The sequence below is a fragment of the Capricornis sumatraensis genome, chromosome 13 (genome assembly GCF_032405125.1).
Source record: "Capricornis sumatraensis isolate serow.1 chromosome 13, serow.2, whole genome shotgun sequence".
Taxonomy (NCBI): Eukaryota; Metazoa; Chordata; class Mammalia; order Artiodactyla; family Bovidae; genus Capricornis; species Capricornis sumatraensis.
In genome coordinates, this window is record NC_091081.1 from 62,194,934 (window position 1) to 62,209,199 (window position 14,266).

A 14,266-nucleotide genomic window follows, 5' to 3' on the forward strand; every position below is an offset into this window, starting at 1 on the left:
TGGCTCTCAGCCTTCTTCACAGTCCAACTCTCACATCTATACATGACCACAGGAAAAGCCATAGCCTTGGGGTTAGAGATCTAGAGTGATTAGAAGTGTGGTTCTGGGTTTCAGGACTCCACATCCCAAGGCTGGGTGTTTTTGAATTAATTTTTATTGTATTTTACCAAGGTTGGCTTGGATTTGGTAACCTGAAGTGATGAATGAGAAAAAGCCAAAGAGCTAGATGGAAGTTTCACAAAGGAAATGATTGATTATGAGATTCGGCATGAGTTACATACTGAACTGTTAGATGCTTTTCAAAGAATCATACAGTGTAAAATCATTTGGCATTGCAAAAGCATTTTAGGCAATCTTCTTGAACGGAGAAAATACCCTCCTATCATTAAGTTCCTATCATGGAGAGAATGCCGTGAGACATGTTGAATTTTGTAGACAAATATGGTACGTTTTTCTTCTTCCTCTTCCCACTTTAACTGAAATCATATTCCAGTGACAGAAGATGGCAATTTTCTGGTGATAGAGAATTTGTACTCAGAGAACTTCCAGTAGATAGCATACTTCTAGTAGGTGATAGGTGTGCCCAAGGAAACTCCCAGTGGTGACACAGCATGAGGGCTGACCACACGTTAGGTACCCTCTTCTTTCTCCAGTGTGTGCAGTGGCAACTTCCTGTTCACAACCATCTCCTCAGCTGCAATTCCAACTGGAGCTCAGAACTCAACACTAAGTCTTCCCCCTAACTGTGTATCAGCAAATTTCCACACTGAATTCCAGATAAACCTCACAATGTAACTAGTCACTGTTGCATAATTGTTTGACTGACAATAACATCCTTCCACAAACATATGCTACTTGATTTTTTTTTCTGGATGATGGAGAGGTATCCCTAAACTCTGGGGCCTAAAGCAAATATTTAGTAAACAAGTAAAGTACCTTCAGTGACTGCAGAGAGTCTGAATTAGTATCACAGTAGAGGATGATGTTGTTGGCCATGCTGAAACTTTCTCTCACTCCCAGGTGGTAAAATAAGGATGGTTGTCGGAAGGCATCGCTCATCTCCACCACGGCGATATCTGCAAATAGAAAACAAAGTCCCCCAAATGATGACACCTAAATAATGCTCAGTAAGCACTTTTTTGTTTCAATAACTTAGTATTCAAAGAGGAAATGATAGGGATTTTCCCTCTCCATTTACCACTGAATTTTAAATTAGCAGTTCTATCGGAAGTGGTTTTACAAACTGCAGCAAAACTGCATTTTTGTGTTTGTTTTTTTTTAAAGAAAAGGATCATGTAATTACTGGAAACTAAGGAGAGTCTGCAATGGTGGAAAGTGGGGCTAATGCACTCTGTTAAATTTTAAAACTGAAAACAAGTTAACTAAGTTTCCAGAAGTAGATCCATGGGAAACAGTAGTAAGTTATAAATGTAAAATGAAATTTTAAGAAGCAAACAGGTAAAATTATGACTCAATCCAGAGCTGAATTTTATAACAAATATCTAGCAAGTCCTTAGCAAGTATAATCAAGAAAAAGAGGAAGCAAAGGTATAGAAATTATGACTAAGAGAGAGAATACAACTATAGATACAAGTTCTTCCAGACTTCACAGATGACTAACACCAAGGTAAAATAAACTTGGTACCAAAATTTGACTGTGTCACAAAAATAAAATTCAGATTAGTTTCAAATTCATGTATATATACAGACAGAAACAAGAAAGAAAAATGCGTAAAATGTATCAAGCACTATATAGTATAAGAACACTAGATCATGGATTTAAAATTTATTTGGGGAATGCAAGGATGGCTCAGTGGAAAAAAACTCATCAGTGTTCCTAAAGATGTCCTTAGTACTTTATGTAAAATTCAGAATCCACTTTTCATTAAAAATAACTGCAAACTGAAAATTTAAGGGCACATCTTTAAATTGAAAAATAATATATATTTCATAACAGCTTTGTACTTATAGGTATTCCCATGAAAATCAGGAAAAAGACGAGGCTGTCAACTATTACTACCAGTACACTATCTGAAAATCCTAACTGATGCAATAAGATTTAATGAAGTATGGACATATAATTCTATAAAATAATTATCATTACTTGCAGATGTTACGATTACCAACCAAAAAACCACAATAGAATCAATTAAACAACTATTATAAGTATTAATACAATTTAACAAGATGTCAAGGTGCAAAATTATGAAAACCAACAGCTTCCTTTAAAATCATAATAAGCTTCTGGAAAATATAATAAATAGATCCTACTCAAAATTAAAATAAAAATATTAACATATAACAAATTTAACAAGTGATACTAATTTGTTTAAAATATGTGTAATATGTAATAGATGAAAAGTTAATATATTTATTGTTATCTCTTATCTCTTTATCAGTTCAGTTCAGTTCAGTCGCTCAGTCATGTCCAACTATTTGCGACCTCATGGACTGCAGCACACCAGGCCACCCTGTCCATCACCAATTCCCGGAGTTTACCCAAACTCATCTGTATTGAGTCAGTGATGCCATCCAACCATCTCATCCTCTGTTGTCCCCTTCTCCTCCCACCTTCAATCTTTCCCAGCATCAGGGTTTTTTCAAATGAGTCAGCTTTTCGCATAAGGTGGCCAAAGTATTGAAGTTTCAGCTTCAACATCAGTCCTTCCAATAAACACTCAGGACTGATCTCCTTTAGGATGGGCTGGTTGGATCTCCTTGCAGTCCAAGGGACGCTCAAGAGTCTTCTCCAACACCACAGTTCAAAAGCATCAATTTATCTTTTATTGGTCAATTTAAAATAAATAGGCAACCATAAAACATTACATTGTAGAAAATTAGGCTGTGGACATAGGCAGCTAAAATCACAAAAGTGTAACTAAAATGGCAACATCACATATAAAACTATTCTATATCTCACTCCTAATAAATGAACACTAAACCAATACAAAGTTTTTTTCCTATCAAGGGGCCAAAGATATTTCAAAATACCCAATGAAGATGCAGAGAAATGGTATTCTTACATGCTATGGGGAAGTGTAAACTCTTTAGGAGATCTTGAGTCCTTAAAATTATGCATATTCTTTGACTCAATAATTCCATTCCTAAGAATTTATCCTGAGAAAATTTCTATACATGTGGCAGATTTACTTGTAAGTATATCCACTGAAATATTATTTTTGCAGTAACAATGGAAAAACGCCAAAATATACATTATTAGAAAAATGACCATACATACACACACACTATATTTAGGAAAAAAGTAAAATATATACATTATAATGTATACCATACACATTAAAACATAATGTATATATTATCATCAATTGATTATTATGTATATTCTATATGTATAGATGTACACAAATAAAAAAGTTTTGGAAAGTTGTACAGCAAAATATAAACTGTGATAACAATTGTGTAATGGAATTATGCCTTATCTTTTCCTCTTTATGCTTTCTATATCTTGTACAATGTCTATTATGAACACTGATTACTTTTGTAATTTAGGAACCCACCAAAATATAAAAAGAACATTGAAGACCTGCGTGCAACCAAAGTGCAACCCTCTTATAAAAGGAACACAGACCCTCAAGAGGTTGTTTGATACAGCCGGCCTTATCTAATGAATATGAAATTAGAGTCTACATTCTGTGAAGGAGAAATAAATCAGGTCAAATGAAAGCTAAAGACCCAGAAGATTTAGTGAGGTTATAAAAGGGGAGGGAAAGTCAAAGGAGCTTCAAAAGATACTTTTCAAGGCTAGCCATGACTTCAAGGCTCTCTAATAGAAACAAGAGAGTTTTCTTCTGGGGTCCTTAACATTTCTACAACAAAAATCAACACATGAAAAAAATGAGTCACTGCATCCCACCCACATGGCCCATCTGCCTGAGGCACCCACTCGGCTTCCTCCTCCCACAGATGTCAGCCACTCACAGTCAGCCACACGCGTTAAAATCAAGAGACAGCATACAGTATGGCTGAGAGAAACGAAATAAAACAGCTGCTGATGAGAAAACAAAGGAGAGATAGCAAAGAAAAATACTAAGTAGTGACAATAGTGGGGGAAATGGGTTCTTTCCAGAGAACTGATTTGTGGAATTTGTTGCTAAAATAAAGTAGAAATACTGCAGAAGGCTTTCAGATTAAGAGAGAAATGAGACATGTAAAATAAATGGTACAAGTAGACTAAAGTATATTCATTAGATCTGAACACGGAAACAGGAACAGACCCATGTGGGATGCAATATACAACATTAAAAATGCTTGTTTGTGTAGTAATTTTAAAATACCATAAGACAGTATGATAACAGAGGAAGGCATTCTTCCTACTTCAAATTCAATCAAGTGATTTGTTCTAATGTATTTGTATTTTTTTCTTAATATATTTTAAAAATTTCCATAGCATAATATTCACTCTTTCATCTTCTTTGGTAACATGTTCAAAGCACGTGCCTCCCTCCCCTTTTTATTGTTGAGTTTGTTTTCTTAATGTGAGTTTTGTCTGTTTTTATATTGATATTTTTCCTTTGCCAGATATGTGATTTACAAATACTTTTTCCCTGTTTGTGACCTGCCTTTTCATTCTGTTAAGTGTCTTTAGGAGATAGGAAAATTTTAACTTTAAGCCCAATTTACCGATTTTTTCTAATATGGATTGTGCTTTAGGTGTGGTATCTGAAAAAAATCTTTGCCTAACCCAAGTCACAAAAGTTTTCTCTTATGTTTTCTACTGAAAGTGCTATACCTTTTATACCTTACATTGAAGCTTACGATCTATTTTGATGTTCTCTTCCAAAATTTTTTGGATGTTCTATTCTATTCCATTGATCTATGTATTTACTTTTTGTGAATACAGATGTTTCTCAATTTACAATGAGGTTATGTCCAGAAAAACCCATTGTAAGTTGAAAATACTGTAAATTTAAATACATTTAATACACTTAACCTACCAAACATCATAGTTTAGCCCAGCCTGCCTTCAATGTGCTCAGAACACTTATACTAGCCTATAGTTGGGCAAAATTATCTAATGCAAAGCCTATTTTATATTAAAGTTCTGAATATCTCATATAATTTATCAAATAGTGTACTGAAAGTGAAAATGGAATGCTGTATGGGTACAGAATGGTTGTCAGTGTATCGGTTGTTTCTCCTCCTGATTGCCTGGCTGACTGAGAGCTTTGGCTCTCTGCCCAGCATCACAACTGAGAATGTATCACTAAGCTGGGAAAAGATCATAATTCAAAATTCAAAGTATGGGTTCTACTGAATGGGTATCATTTTTGCGCCATCAAAGCAAAAAAAATCATAAACTGAACCATTGCAAGCCGGGGACCGCCTGTGCTATATACACTGTTTTGTCTGTGGTAGCTTTATGGTGGGCTTCCCTGGTGGCTCAGAGGTTAAAGCATCTGCCTCCAATGTGGGAGACCCGGGTTTGATCCCTGGGTCGGGAAGATCCTCTGGAGAAGGAAATGGTAACCCACTCCAGTATTCTTGCCTGGAGAATCCCATGGATGGAGGAGCCTGGTAGGCTGCAGTCCATGGGGTCTCAAAGAGTCGGACACGACTGAGCGACTTCACTTCACTTCTTCACTAGAATCAAGCAGTGTGAGTTCTCCCACTCTTCTGGTTTCAAAATTGTTGTAGCTATTTTAGTCCTTCTATTTTCTTTCCTACATAGATTTTAGAATCCATTGATAGTTAAAAGCTATCCACTGATAGCTGCAAAAATTTCTCCCAGAATTCTGACTAGGATTAAATGGCACCCCACTCCAGTACTCCTGCCTGGAAAATCCCATGGATGCAGGAGCCTGGTGGGCTGCAGTCCATGGGGTCGCTAAGAGTCGACACGACTGAGCGACTTCACTTTCACTTTTCACTTTCATGCATTGGAGAAGGAAATGGCAACCCACTCCAGTGTTCTTGCCTGGAGAATCCCAGGGACGGCGGAGCCTGGTGGGCTGCCGTCTCTGGGGTCGCACAGACTCGGACACGACTGAAGCGACTTAGCAGCAGTAGTAGCATGATGACTACAGGGCTTCCCAGGTAAAGAACCTGCCTGACAACGCAGGAGACATAAGAGACTTGGGTTCGAGCCCTGGGTTGGGAAGATCCCCTGGAGTGGGCATGGCAACCTGCACCAGTATTCTTGTCTGGAGAATCCCATGGACACAGGAGCCTGTGGGCTACAGTCCATCAGGTTGCAAAGAGTCAGACACAGCTGAAGAGAAGGAGCATCCACTCGCGATGACTATGGGTCATTTCAGAGAGAACTAACATCTTAACAGCACTGAGTGTTCCAATGCATGCCTGGGCATACCTCTCCACTTATTCAAGTCTTTGATTTTGTTCATCAATATTTTGTAATTTTCAATAGACAGTTCCTATAAATACTTTGTTAAATTATACCTAAATGTTTCATTTTGGGGTACTATTATAGATGTACTCTTTTTAAAATTTCAAATCCCAATTGTTCATTGTAGTATATAAAACAATAGCAGATTTTTGTATACTGACCTTGTATCCTGAGACTTTACTAAATTAACTTATTAGTTCAAGAAACATTTGGGGGGGGGGCATGTGTTTTGGGATTTTCTACATGGACCATTATATCATCTGTAACTAGACGTGTTTTTTTTTCTTCCTTTCCGATCTGTATGTCTTTCATGGTTTTTGTTTTCTTGTTAGTTGTTTTTTGTTTTGCCTTGTTATAGTGGCTATGCCTTCCACTTACACAGCATTTTTTACACGATAATATTTCATTATCTAATTAAAGAACATATCTTATTATGGCTTCCTTCTGACTCTGATGCATATCTTCTCAAAAGTAATAAAATAAACAGGTGAAAATTATCTTCCTCATGAAATCATCCTAAGACATGCTAAAAATGCACAAGATGATATAATTCTAACAAACTACACAAACACCTCGCTGTTGTTCAGTCACTAAGTCATACCCAACTCTTTGCAACCCCATGGACTGCAGTACGCCAGGATTCCCTGTCCTTCAGTATCTCCCAGAGTTTGCTCAAATTCATGTGTATTTAGTCAACAATGCCATCCAACCATCTCATCCTCTGTCATCCCCTTCTCCTGCCTTCAATCTTTCCCAGCATCAAGATCTTCTCCAATGAGTCAGCTCTCCGCATCAGGTGACCAAAATAACAAACACTTGATACTCCACAATTCCTGAGACCCACTTATATGAGGTACAATTTATCCATTTTATTTTACAAACACATATTTAGTAATTACATGTGTCAGACATCATATGCTTTTCAAGTACTAAATTACTTAATCTTCATAATCCCCCTTTGGTGGTAGGTAATGTTATTGTTTCAGGACATTGAGGTAGAGAAGATAAAAACAATCGGCCCCAAATCAGTCTGAAAATGCTAGCACCATGATTCAAAACCAAGCAATCTGGCTGGAAAATCCATGCCCTTAACTCTTAAATGAGCCACATACTACATTTATGGGATATGAAGGTTCCAAAGATCAGGACATGAATGGAAAGCAAAAAATAGATCTGGAGACTGATGCATATACTCTTGTAGTATATTTCATGAGTAAATGCACTTAATAATTGTCTAATTGAGTTTCTATGATAATATTGTGAGTAAAACTGCCACATTTCACATTTCAAAATTTAAGGCTAAGTCAGTCATTTAAAAATGTGCCTCTTACAACTTTACATGAGGTGTAGTTTCTTTCCTTGTTCCAATTCAATTAATGCTAAATGGAGCATCTAATTAGGTCTGCCAGGAGTTTATTAAAGCATAATAAATTTCTAGGACAATCACATAAAACTGTTGTGCCTAATTGCATTTCAGTCAGCAAATGGAAGTGGTTCATAGTCTTTGTTACTTTTTTTATTCAATTTTTCCATGATAATACCATATCTGTTAGTTAAATATCTCACAAGAGCTGCCTCTGCTTGTAAAACGCAGCACTGAAGGAAAGACATTAATGTTTACTTTTTATCTATTCAGTTATTTTCCTTGGCCTCAGGATGACTGATGAAAAATCAAGAGCCCAGTAGTGATTCAGCTTATTCTATAGTCTACAAGGTGCTCTAACATTCCATAATTACTGGAAACTTCCCAAGTTATCACACAGAACTACCCATCCAATCATGATGGATTCATCCCTGCAGTGATCCATTAATTCCAATTTAATTAAAGAAATGTCCTGAGTATCTATTATATAAAAGTTTCCTTGGTGAGACGGATGACAGAAATCTATGTGGGTGAGGCATCAGCTGTTAATGGAGTCAGAAAGTGGAGTACCTCAAAGTGCAGATGAAAAACTGCAGCCCCGGCACATCAAAGGCATTATGGAGGAAGCCAAGGAAAGGAAGAGTACCGGGCTTGGTTGAGAAATTCAGAAAATTGCAACAGAAAACTAAGTCGAGGACTTCCCTGGTGGTCCAATGGCTAAGACTCCATTCTCTCAATGCAAGGGGCCAGGGTTCGATCCCTGGTCAGGGAACTAGATCCCATGTGCCACAGCTAAACAATTTCATGTGCCACAACTAAGACTTGGCACAGCTGACACAAAAAACACCTCCATCAATCCCAATAGGGTCCTCAGTGGGTGAACCAAGAGAGAGTCTCTAAAGAGCAGACACTAACCCCCAAGGGATCATCCCTTCCTAATTCTTCAGGGAACCATAATCTGCATTCCACAGGTTTTTCTTTCATGAATGAATAAGGGCTACCTGCAAGTGATCTACAACATGAAAATTACTAAAATGTTACTCAGAGCCTAAAAGTAGTGCCCCAGTAGAGTCTCCTGAAAGTTCTAAGTTAGTTTTCTAAAGTCTAGTAGGGATACAATGTTGAGAGATTGCAAAACTCCTTCTGTACAACTGAAACTGTTGAGATTTTCAGGCAGGATAGAAGAATAATCCATCGTCATTGTTGTTTTGAATGGGTTATGGTTTGGAAATTCCTGTTATAAATTACTACACATTTAGTTTCATCAGCATCCTTTTATTTTCTTGTATGGTGTTTGGTTAACTCTACAGTGTATAATGATACATATCTGTATCAACAATAGATTTCGGCCCACAATTTCCTCATCCCTAAACTACAATAAATATATATTTAGTGATTCAAACATGAATCATTCATATATTGCTCAAGCAAATGTATACATGATCTCCCCACTCCAGCACTAATTTGCTTATTTGATTATTATACTGAGGTATCGTGGGTTATTTGAACCTGAAAAGTGAAGCCTGCAAAGTAAGTGATCTGAGGGACCCTGTGCACTTCCAGAGATTGATCTTTCAAAAATGCTGAGAATCGTGGCACCTACCAAAGGAAGGGCAGGGAGGGCAGGAGGGGACAAGGAGAGGGAAAGAGAGAAAGAAGCCTGCAGAGGAAGAAAGAAACAGGAGAGAAAGAAAGGGAGGAAGGAGGAGAAGAGAAACAAGAAAAGAAGGAGGGAGCAGAACCAAACCAAATTGGTGGTGTAAGAACTAAAGTTCCCTTGCCCAGGCAATAGCTGCCAGAGCTCAGTTCATGACAGGCCAGCTTCAGAGAATGTGAGGGGGAAAAGCACCCATCTGCAGACTGGCGGGACCTAGAATCACAGCTCTCTGTTAGGAGGAGATGCTGCCTCAGAAAAGCACACCACAGAGCTGAAAGCTGGAAGGGAAGCCTCCTCATCTCCCATGGCCTTAAGAGGAGTCATGAATATGCAAAACGCAAGCAGGCTGAGTCGTGATTTCCAGTGTCTGAATCCTGAATAGGTTTCTGGCTGGATAACATTAGACACCTTAAATTCTCCAAGCTTTGGTGTCCTTAACTGTAAATTGAGGATAATAACACAAGTATTTACCACACAAAGCTGTTGTGTGGGTTATGTGTACACCAGGCACAGGAAACTCTTAATACACGGCCATTATATGGAGCCGCTATAGGAAACATTCATCGGAAGCCTTTTGAGCAATTTATCATAAAAATGTTATTGAAGACAATGTGAATAGGTAACTCAATACCATCTGGTGAAACTTCAGGTAAATAATTACTCACAGAAATGATGCTGAAATCAAATTATGAGGCATAGAAAGTCAACATAAGGAATTCTGACTTGATTTTTATAATCAATGGTGATCCATCCATGCCCATGAGTTTTGAGAAGTGGTGCAGCAGGATCAAAGTTTGTAAGGATAAACCTAGAATTTGTAGATGGATGAGTATCAAAAGAGACTAGAAGGTGGGAGACAAGTTAAGGAGTCATTCAAGGGACAGTGTACCTCCAAACTGATGTAGACAGAACACGGTGGGCAATCATAGTGAAAGGGAAGCTCTCGAGATTTGATGGACGCAGGATAATCAAAGAAGGAATTAAAAATGATTCTGTTTCAAACTTGAATGTTTAAGACTAATGATTTGACATTATTAACACAACAAATGCCAAGAGGAAGAGCCACTTTCCTGGCAGTAACTTATCGTTAAGTTGGAACACCCTAAACATTGTGTTTGTATGTGTGTGTGTAACTGATACCTGTCATTTTATATCTAAGCACAAAGATGAGAATCAGACAGAGATTTTAAGAGAATGATGAGGCAGAGTTAAAGTAGAATTGTAGATGAGATTGTCATCTTAGTACAGAAAGAAATGACAAGGCATCTTCGACTCAGGAAATCCGTTCCTCATTATATACCCAACAGAAACACAAATAGATGTTCACCAAAAGATCCATAATCAATATTCATAACAGCAGTATTGGTAAACCATCAACAGTAGAAAAAATAATGTGTGCTCTATATAGACAATGAATACTACACAGCAATGACAATTTAAAAATCTATAACCACATATGACAACATGGATGAACCTCACTGATTATTAGAAGAAAGAATCCAGATACAAAAGAGAGAGGTTTATTCTTCTTGATGCGGTTCATATTAGGTTCACAAATGTGGTAATTCAAAATAGTGAATTCTTTGGTAGGGGCAAAGGCTGAAAGTGGGTCTGCTGGAGAGCTGATCAGAGTCTCCTTCTTGATCTAAGTCTTGTTTACTCAGGCACGTTCACTTTGGTCAATAACAATTTTATCGAGAATGTACAAAGAGGCCGTCTATGGGGTCACACAGAGTCGGACACGACTGAAGCGACAGCAGCGGCAGTAACAGCAGCGATCTTAACAAATTACCACAAACTCAGTCCCTTAAGAATAACAGAAATTTATTCTTTCACATTTCCGGAGGCTGAACGTTCAAACTCAGAGTGTCAGCAGAATCAAGGTCAGGCTTCCTCAGAGGCTCCAGGGCAGAAAGTGTTTCTTGCCTCTTTCGCAACCTAGAATTTTGCGCATTCCTTGCCTTGTGCTGCGTGTGCCTGCGGTGTCGATTGCCCCGCTTCTCTCCCTCATGAGAGCCCATGTGATGGCATTCATGGCCTATCCAGATAAGCCAGGGTCATCTCATCTCAAAACCCTTAATCACATCTGCAATCAAATTTTCCAAATAAAGCAGCAGTCACCAGTTTCATTTTGACACAGACGTTAGAGCATAGGGGTGAGGTCATTTTTCAGCCCACCACAGGAATTATAAAGAAGCCACAGGATGGGAAAGGTGAGAGGTGCTGAGTAAGACGAGAACGAAAGGTGCTGAGTAAAAGCTGAGGAAATGTTGGGAATAAGCACAGACATTCTCCAGCAACGAAGAGGATTAACACTCACGAAGGTCTACAGGAGGGATTTTTACATTCAATAAAGAAACCTAGACATCAGACAACCACTGAAGGGGATCTGAAAGCTAAAGGTGTTTAGTTTTAGGATGGTGCACTTGAACATTAGTAGAAAGGTTCAGATTTTAAAGAGGGGAGCTAATTAGTGGAGACTGCCTCTATATTCTTGGATAAGACAGATGGGAGGGGATCAAAGATGAAGGGGAAAAGTCAACCTTGGAAAGAAGGAGGGATAACTGTAAAAACAAGAAAAAGGGAAGTGATATAAAACAAAGGCTGAGAAATGATAAAGTAGAAGGAAGAATACTGTGATGTTTCAACTTAGGTGATAGCTCTTTTAGGATAGAGCTGGGGTGCTGGTGGCCAACAGAGAAGACAGACCATCTAGGGACAGCAAGAACAAGCCTGCACCCTGTGGACAGCTCGTGTAACATGCCAGGAGGCAGCACTACCTCTGCTCTCCAAAGTCAGGGCTCCAGTACATTTCTTTTTTGGGAGGAATTTTTGTCACTTGTGATAGTAAGAATGCTATTACAGCTAAGGAGCAGGATGTGAACCCAAGCATTATAAGAACCAAAAAATTCTATTTCTTTGCTTACTATCTACTGCCTAAAATGTAGTAAAGGAGTATTGGATGAAAAGAGGGATGCCAACGAATAGAGTTCAATTTGAACCTGCTTACTGTGCATGTGTGTGTGCAAAGTCACTTCAGTCGTGTCCAACTCTGCGACCCTATGGACTGTAGCCCACCAGACTCCTCTAACCATGGGATTCTCCATGCAAGAATACTGGAGAGGGTTGCCCTGGCCTCTTCCAGGGGATTCCTGACCCAGGAATCAAACTCAGGTCTCCTGTATTGCAGGCAGATTCTTTACCATCTGAACCACCAGGGAAGCCCTCTGCTCACTAGCTATAGACAAAAATCTTAACCAGACATTAAAATCTCAGTCTTACAAATGCATATTCTTGGTCACAAGGAAGACTGGCCTAATGAAGAATCCTTCCTTCCTATTAAAGAGGAATTTCAAACACACAATATTTTGATGGTGGTTTGGAACTGTTACTAAGTCATTCGTCATGTGCTCAGTCAGTTGTGTCCAATTCCTTTGCAACTGCATGGACTGTAGCCAGCCAGCCTGCTCTGTCCACGGGATTTTCCCAGCAAGAGTACGGGAGTGGGTTGCCATTTCCTTCTCCAGGGGATCGTCCCCACCCAGGGATCGAACCTATACCTACTGCATCCCCTGCACTGGCAGGTGGATTCTTTACCACTGAGCCACCTGGAAAGGAAGTGTTACTAAGGCAGCCCTGCAAGTACTCTAACTCCATTCAGTCTTGAAGCGAATCTTTCACTATCAGTGCACAGACCAAGGAAAGTAGAAAAGTCACAATTTTTATCTTTGATGAGTGGCAAAGACTTTATCAAATGATACTTCCTGCTCACAGGTATGTCAATAACCTACATAATTTTGCTTATTAAGTGAAAGTCACTCAGTTGTGTCCGACTCTTTGCGACACCATGGACTGTATAGTCCATGGAATTCTCCAGGCCAGAATACTGGAGTGGGTAGCCGTTCCCATCTCCAGGGTTTCTTTCCAACCCAGGGATCAAACCCAGGTTTCCTGCATTGCAGGTGGATTCTTTACCAGCTGAGCCACTAGGGAAGCCCATTTTATTAAAGAAATACAAATAGGTGCTACATCAAAAAGTATTAACTCTCCAAGTTAAAAAAGGGTCCAGTTTATAAGTCAAGAATTTATTTTTTAATGTTACAGCAATAACAAGCGAGTTGGCCAATGATCCATAAAGAGTATGCTATATAAGAAAAGTATGAGTCAAATTAAATCTAAGGTTATTGATGTGACAGGCCGTATGCCATCTTATAAGCAGAAATGTAAAACGAGGCTGCTTTGATGGTTAAAATGTCTATGTCACCACTGAAAACTATTTTTCTCCTTGAAATTATTCTATTTCCTGAAGCTATATTGGGTTTAATGGTCTATAATCACAAATTTAGATCTCTATAAACTCATTGTAGGTACTAAATTTCAGTCCTGAAGTAATCCATCTGTTTTCATTACAGGCTGAAAAATGTGAACAGCCTTTTTTTGGAATTTAGTTTTTATGGTGGTTTCAGTACATGTCATTGTTTTTAGGTCTCTCATATTTAATTCTAATTAAATCTTCATAGCTGTCTGCATTTATGCTTCAGGGAAGTTCCCAAGCACACAGCATTGCCCTCTGTCACTGTAAGACTCTTACAAGGGTCATCCTTGCCCATCAGATTAATTGGCACTGGCATTAAGTTGTGTAACTTTACAAGAGTCCATTTATGATCAGTTTTGAAAAAAATCTGAGTGTTCCTCACAGATATGCATCCTGAGTGACATCCTCTTCCTTAATTATTTTATACCTTTATGACTTTTTCACACAGAGACAAGAGCGTCCAAAGAACACCTGAATATTACCTTACGTGGTTCTAAAGCAAAAATGACTGTGGCGATGGCATTCGCGTTTGAGGCTGTTCTGATTCAGAGGAGGCTTGTCTCACTC

The 14,266-nt window shown here is 38.6% G+C and overlaps 1 protein-coding gene across 1 annotated transcript in view; it reads right to left on the reverse strand.

The window, feature by feature from the left end:
• The window catches only part of MAP3K5 (mitogen-activated protein kinase kinase kinase 5), a 228,083-nt gene that overhangs the window by 163,337 nt on the left and 50,480 nt on the right, over positions 1 to 14,266 (reverse strand). Inside the window, exon 2 of the mRNA XM_068985123.1 lies at positions 937 to 1,076. Coding sequence (XP_068841224.1) covers positions 937 to 1,076 — 140 coding nt within the window. The remainder of the gene's footprint in view (positions 1 to 936; positions 1,077 to 14,266) is intronic.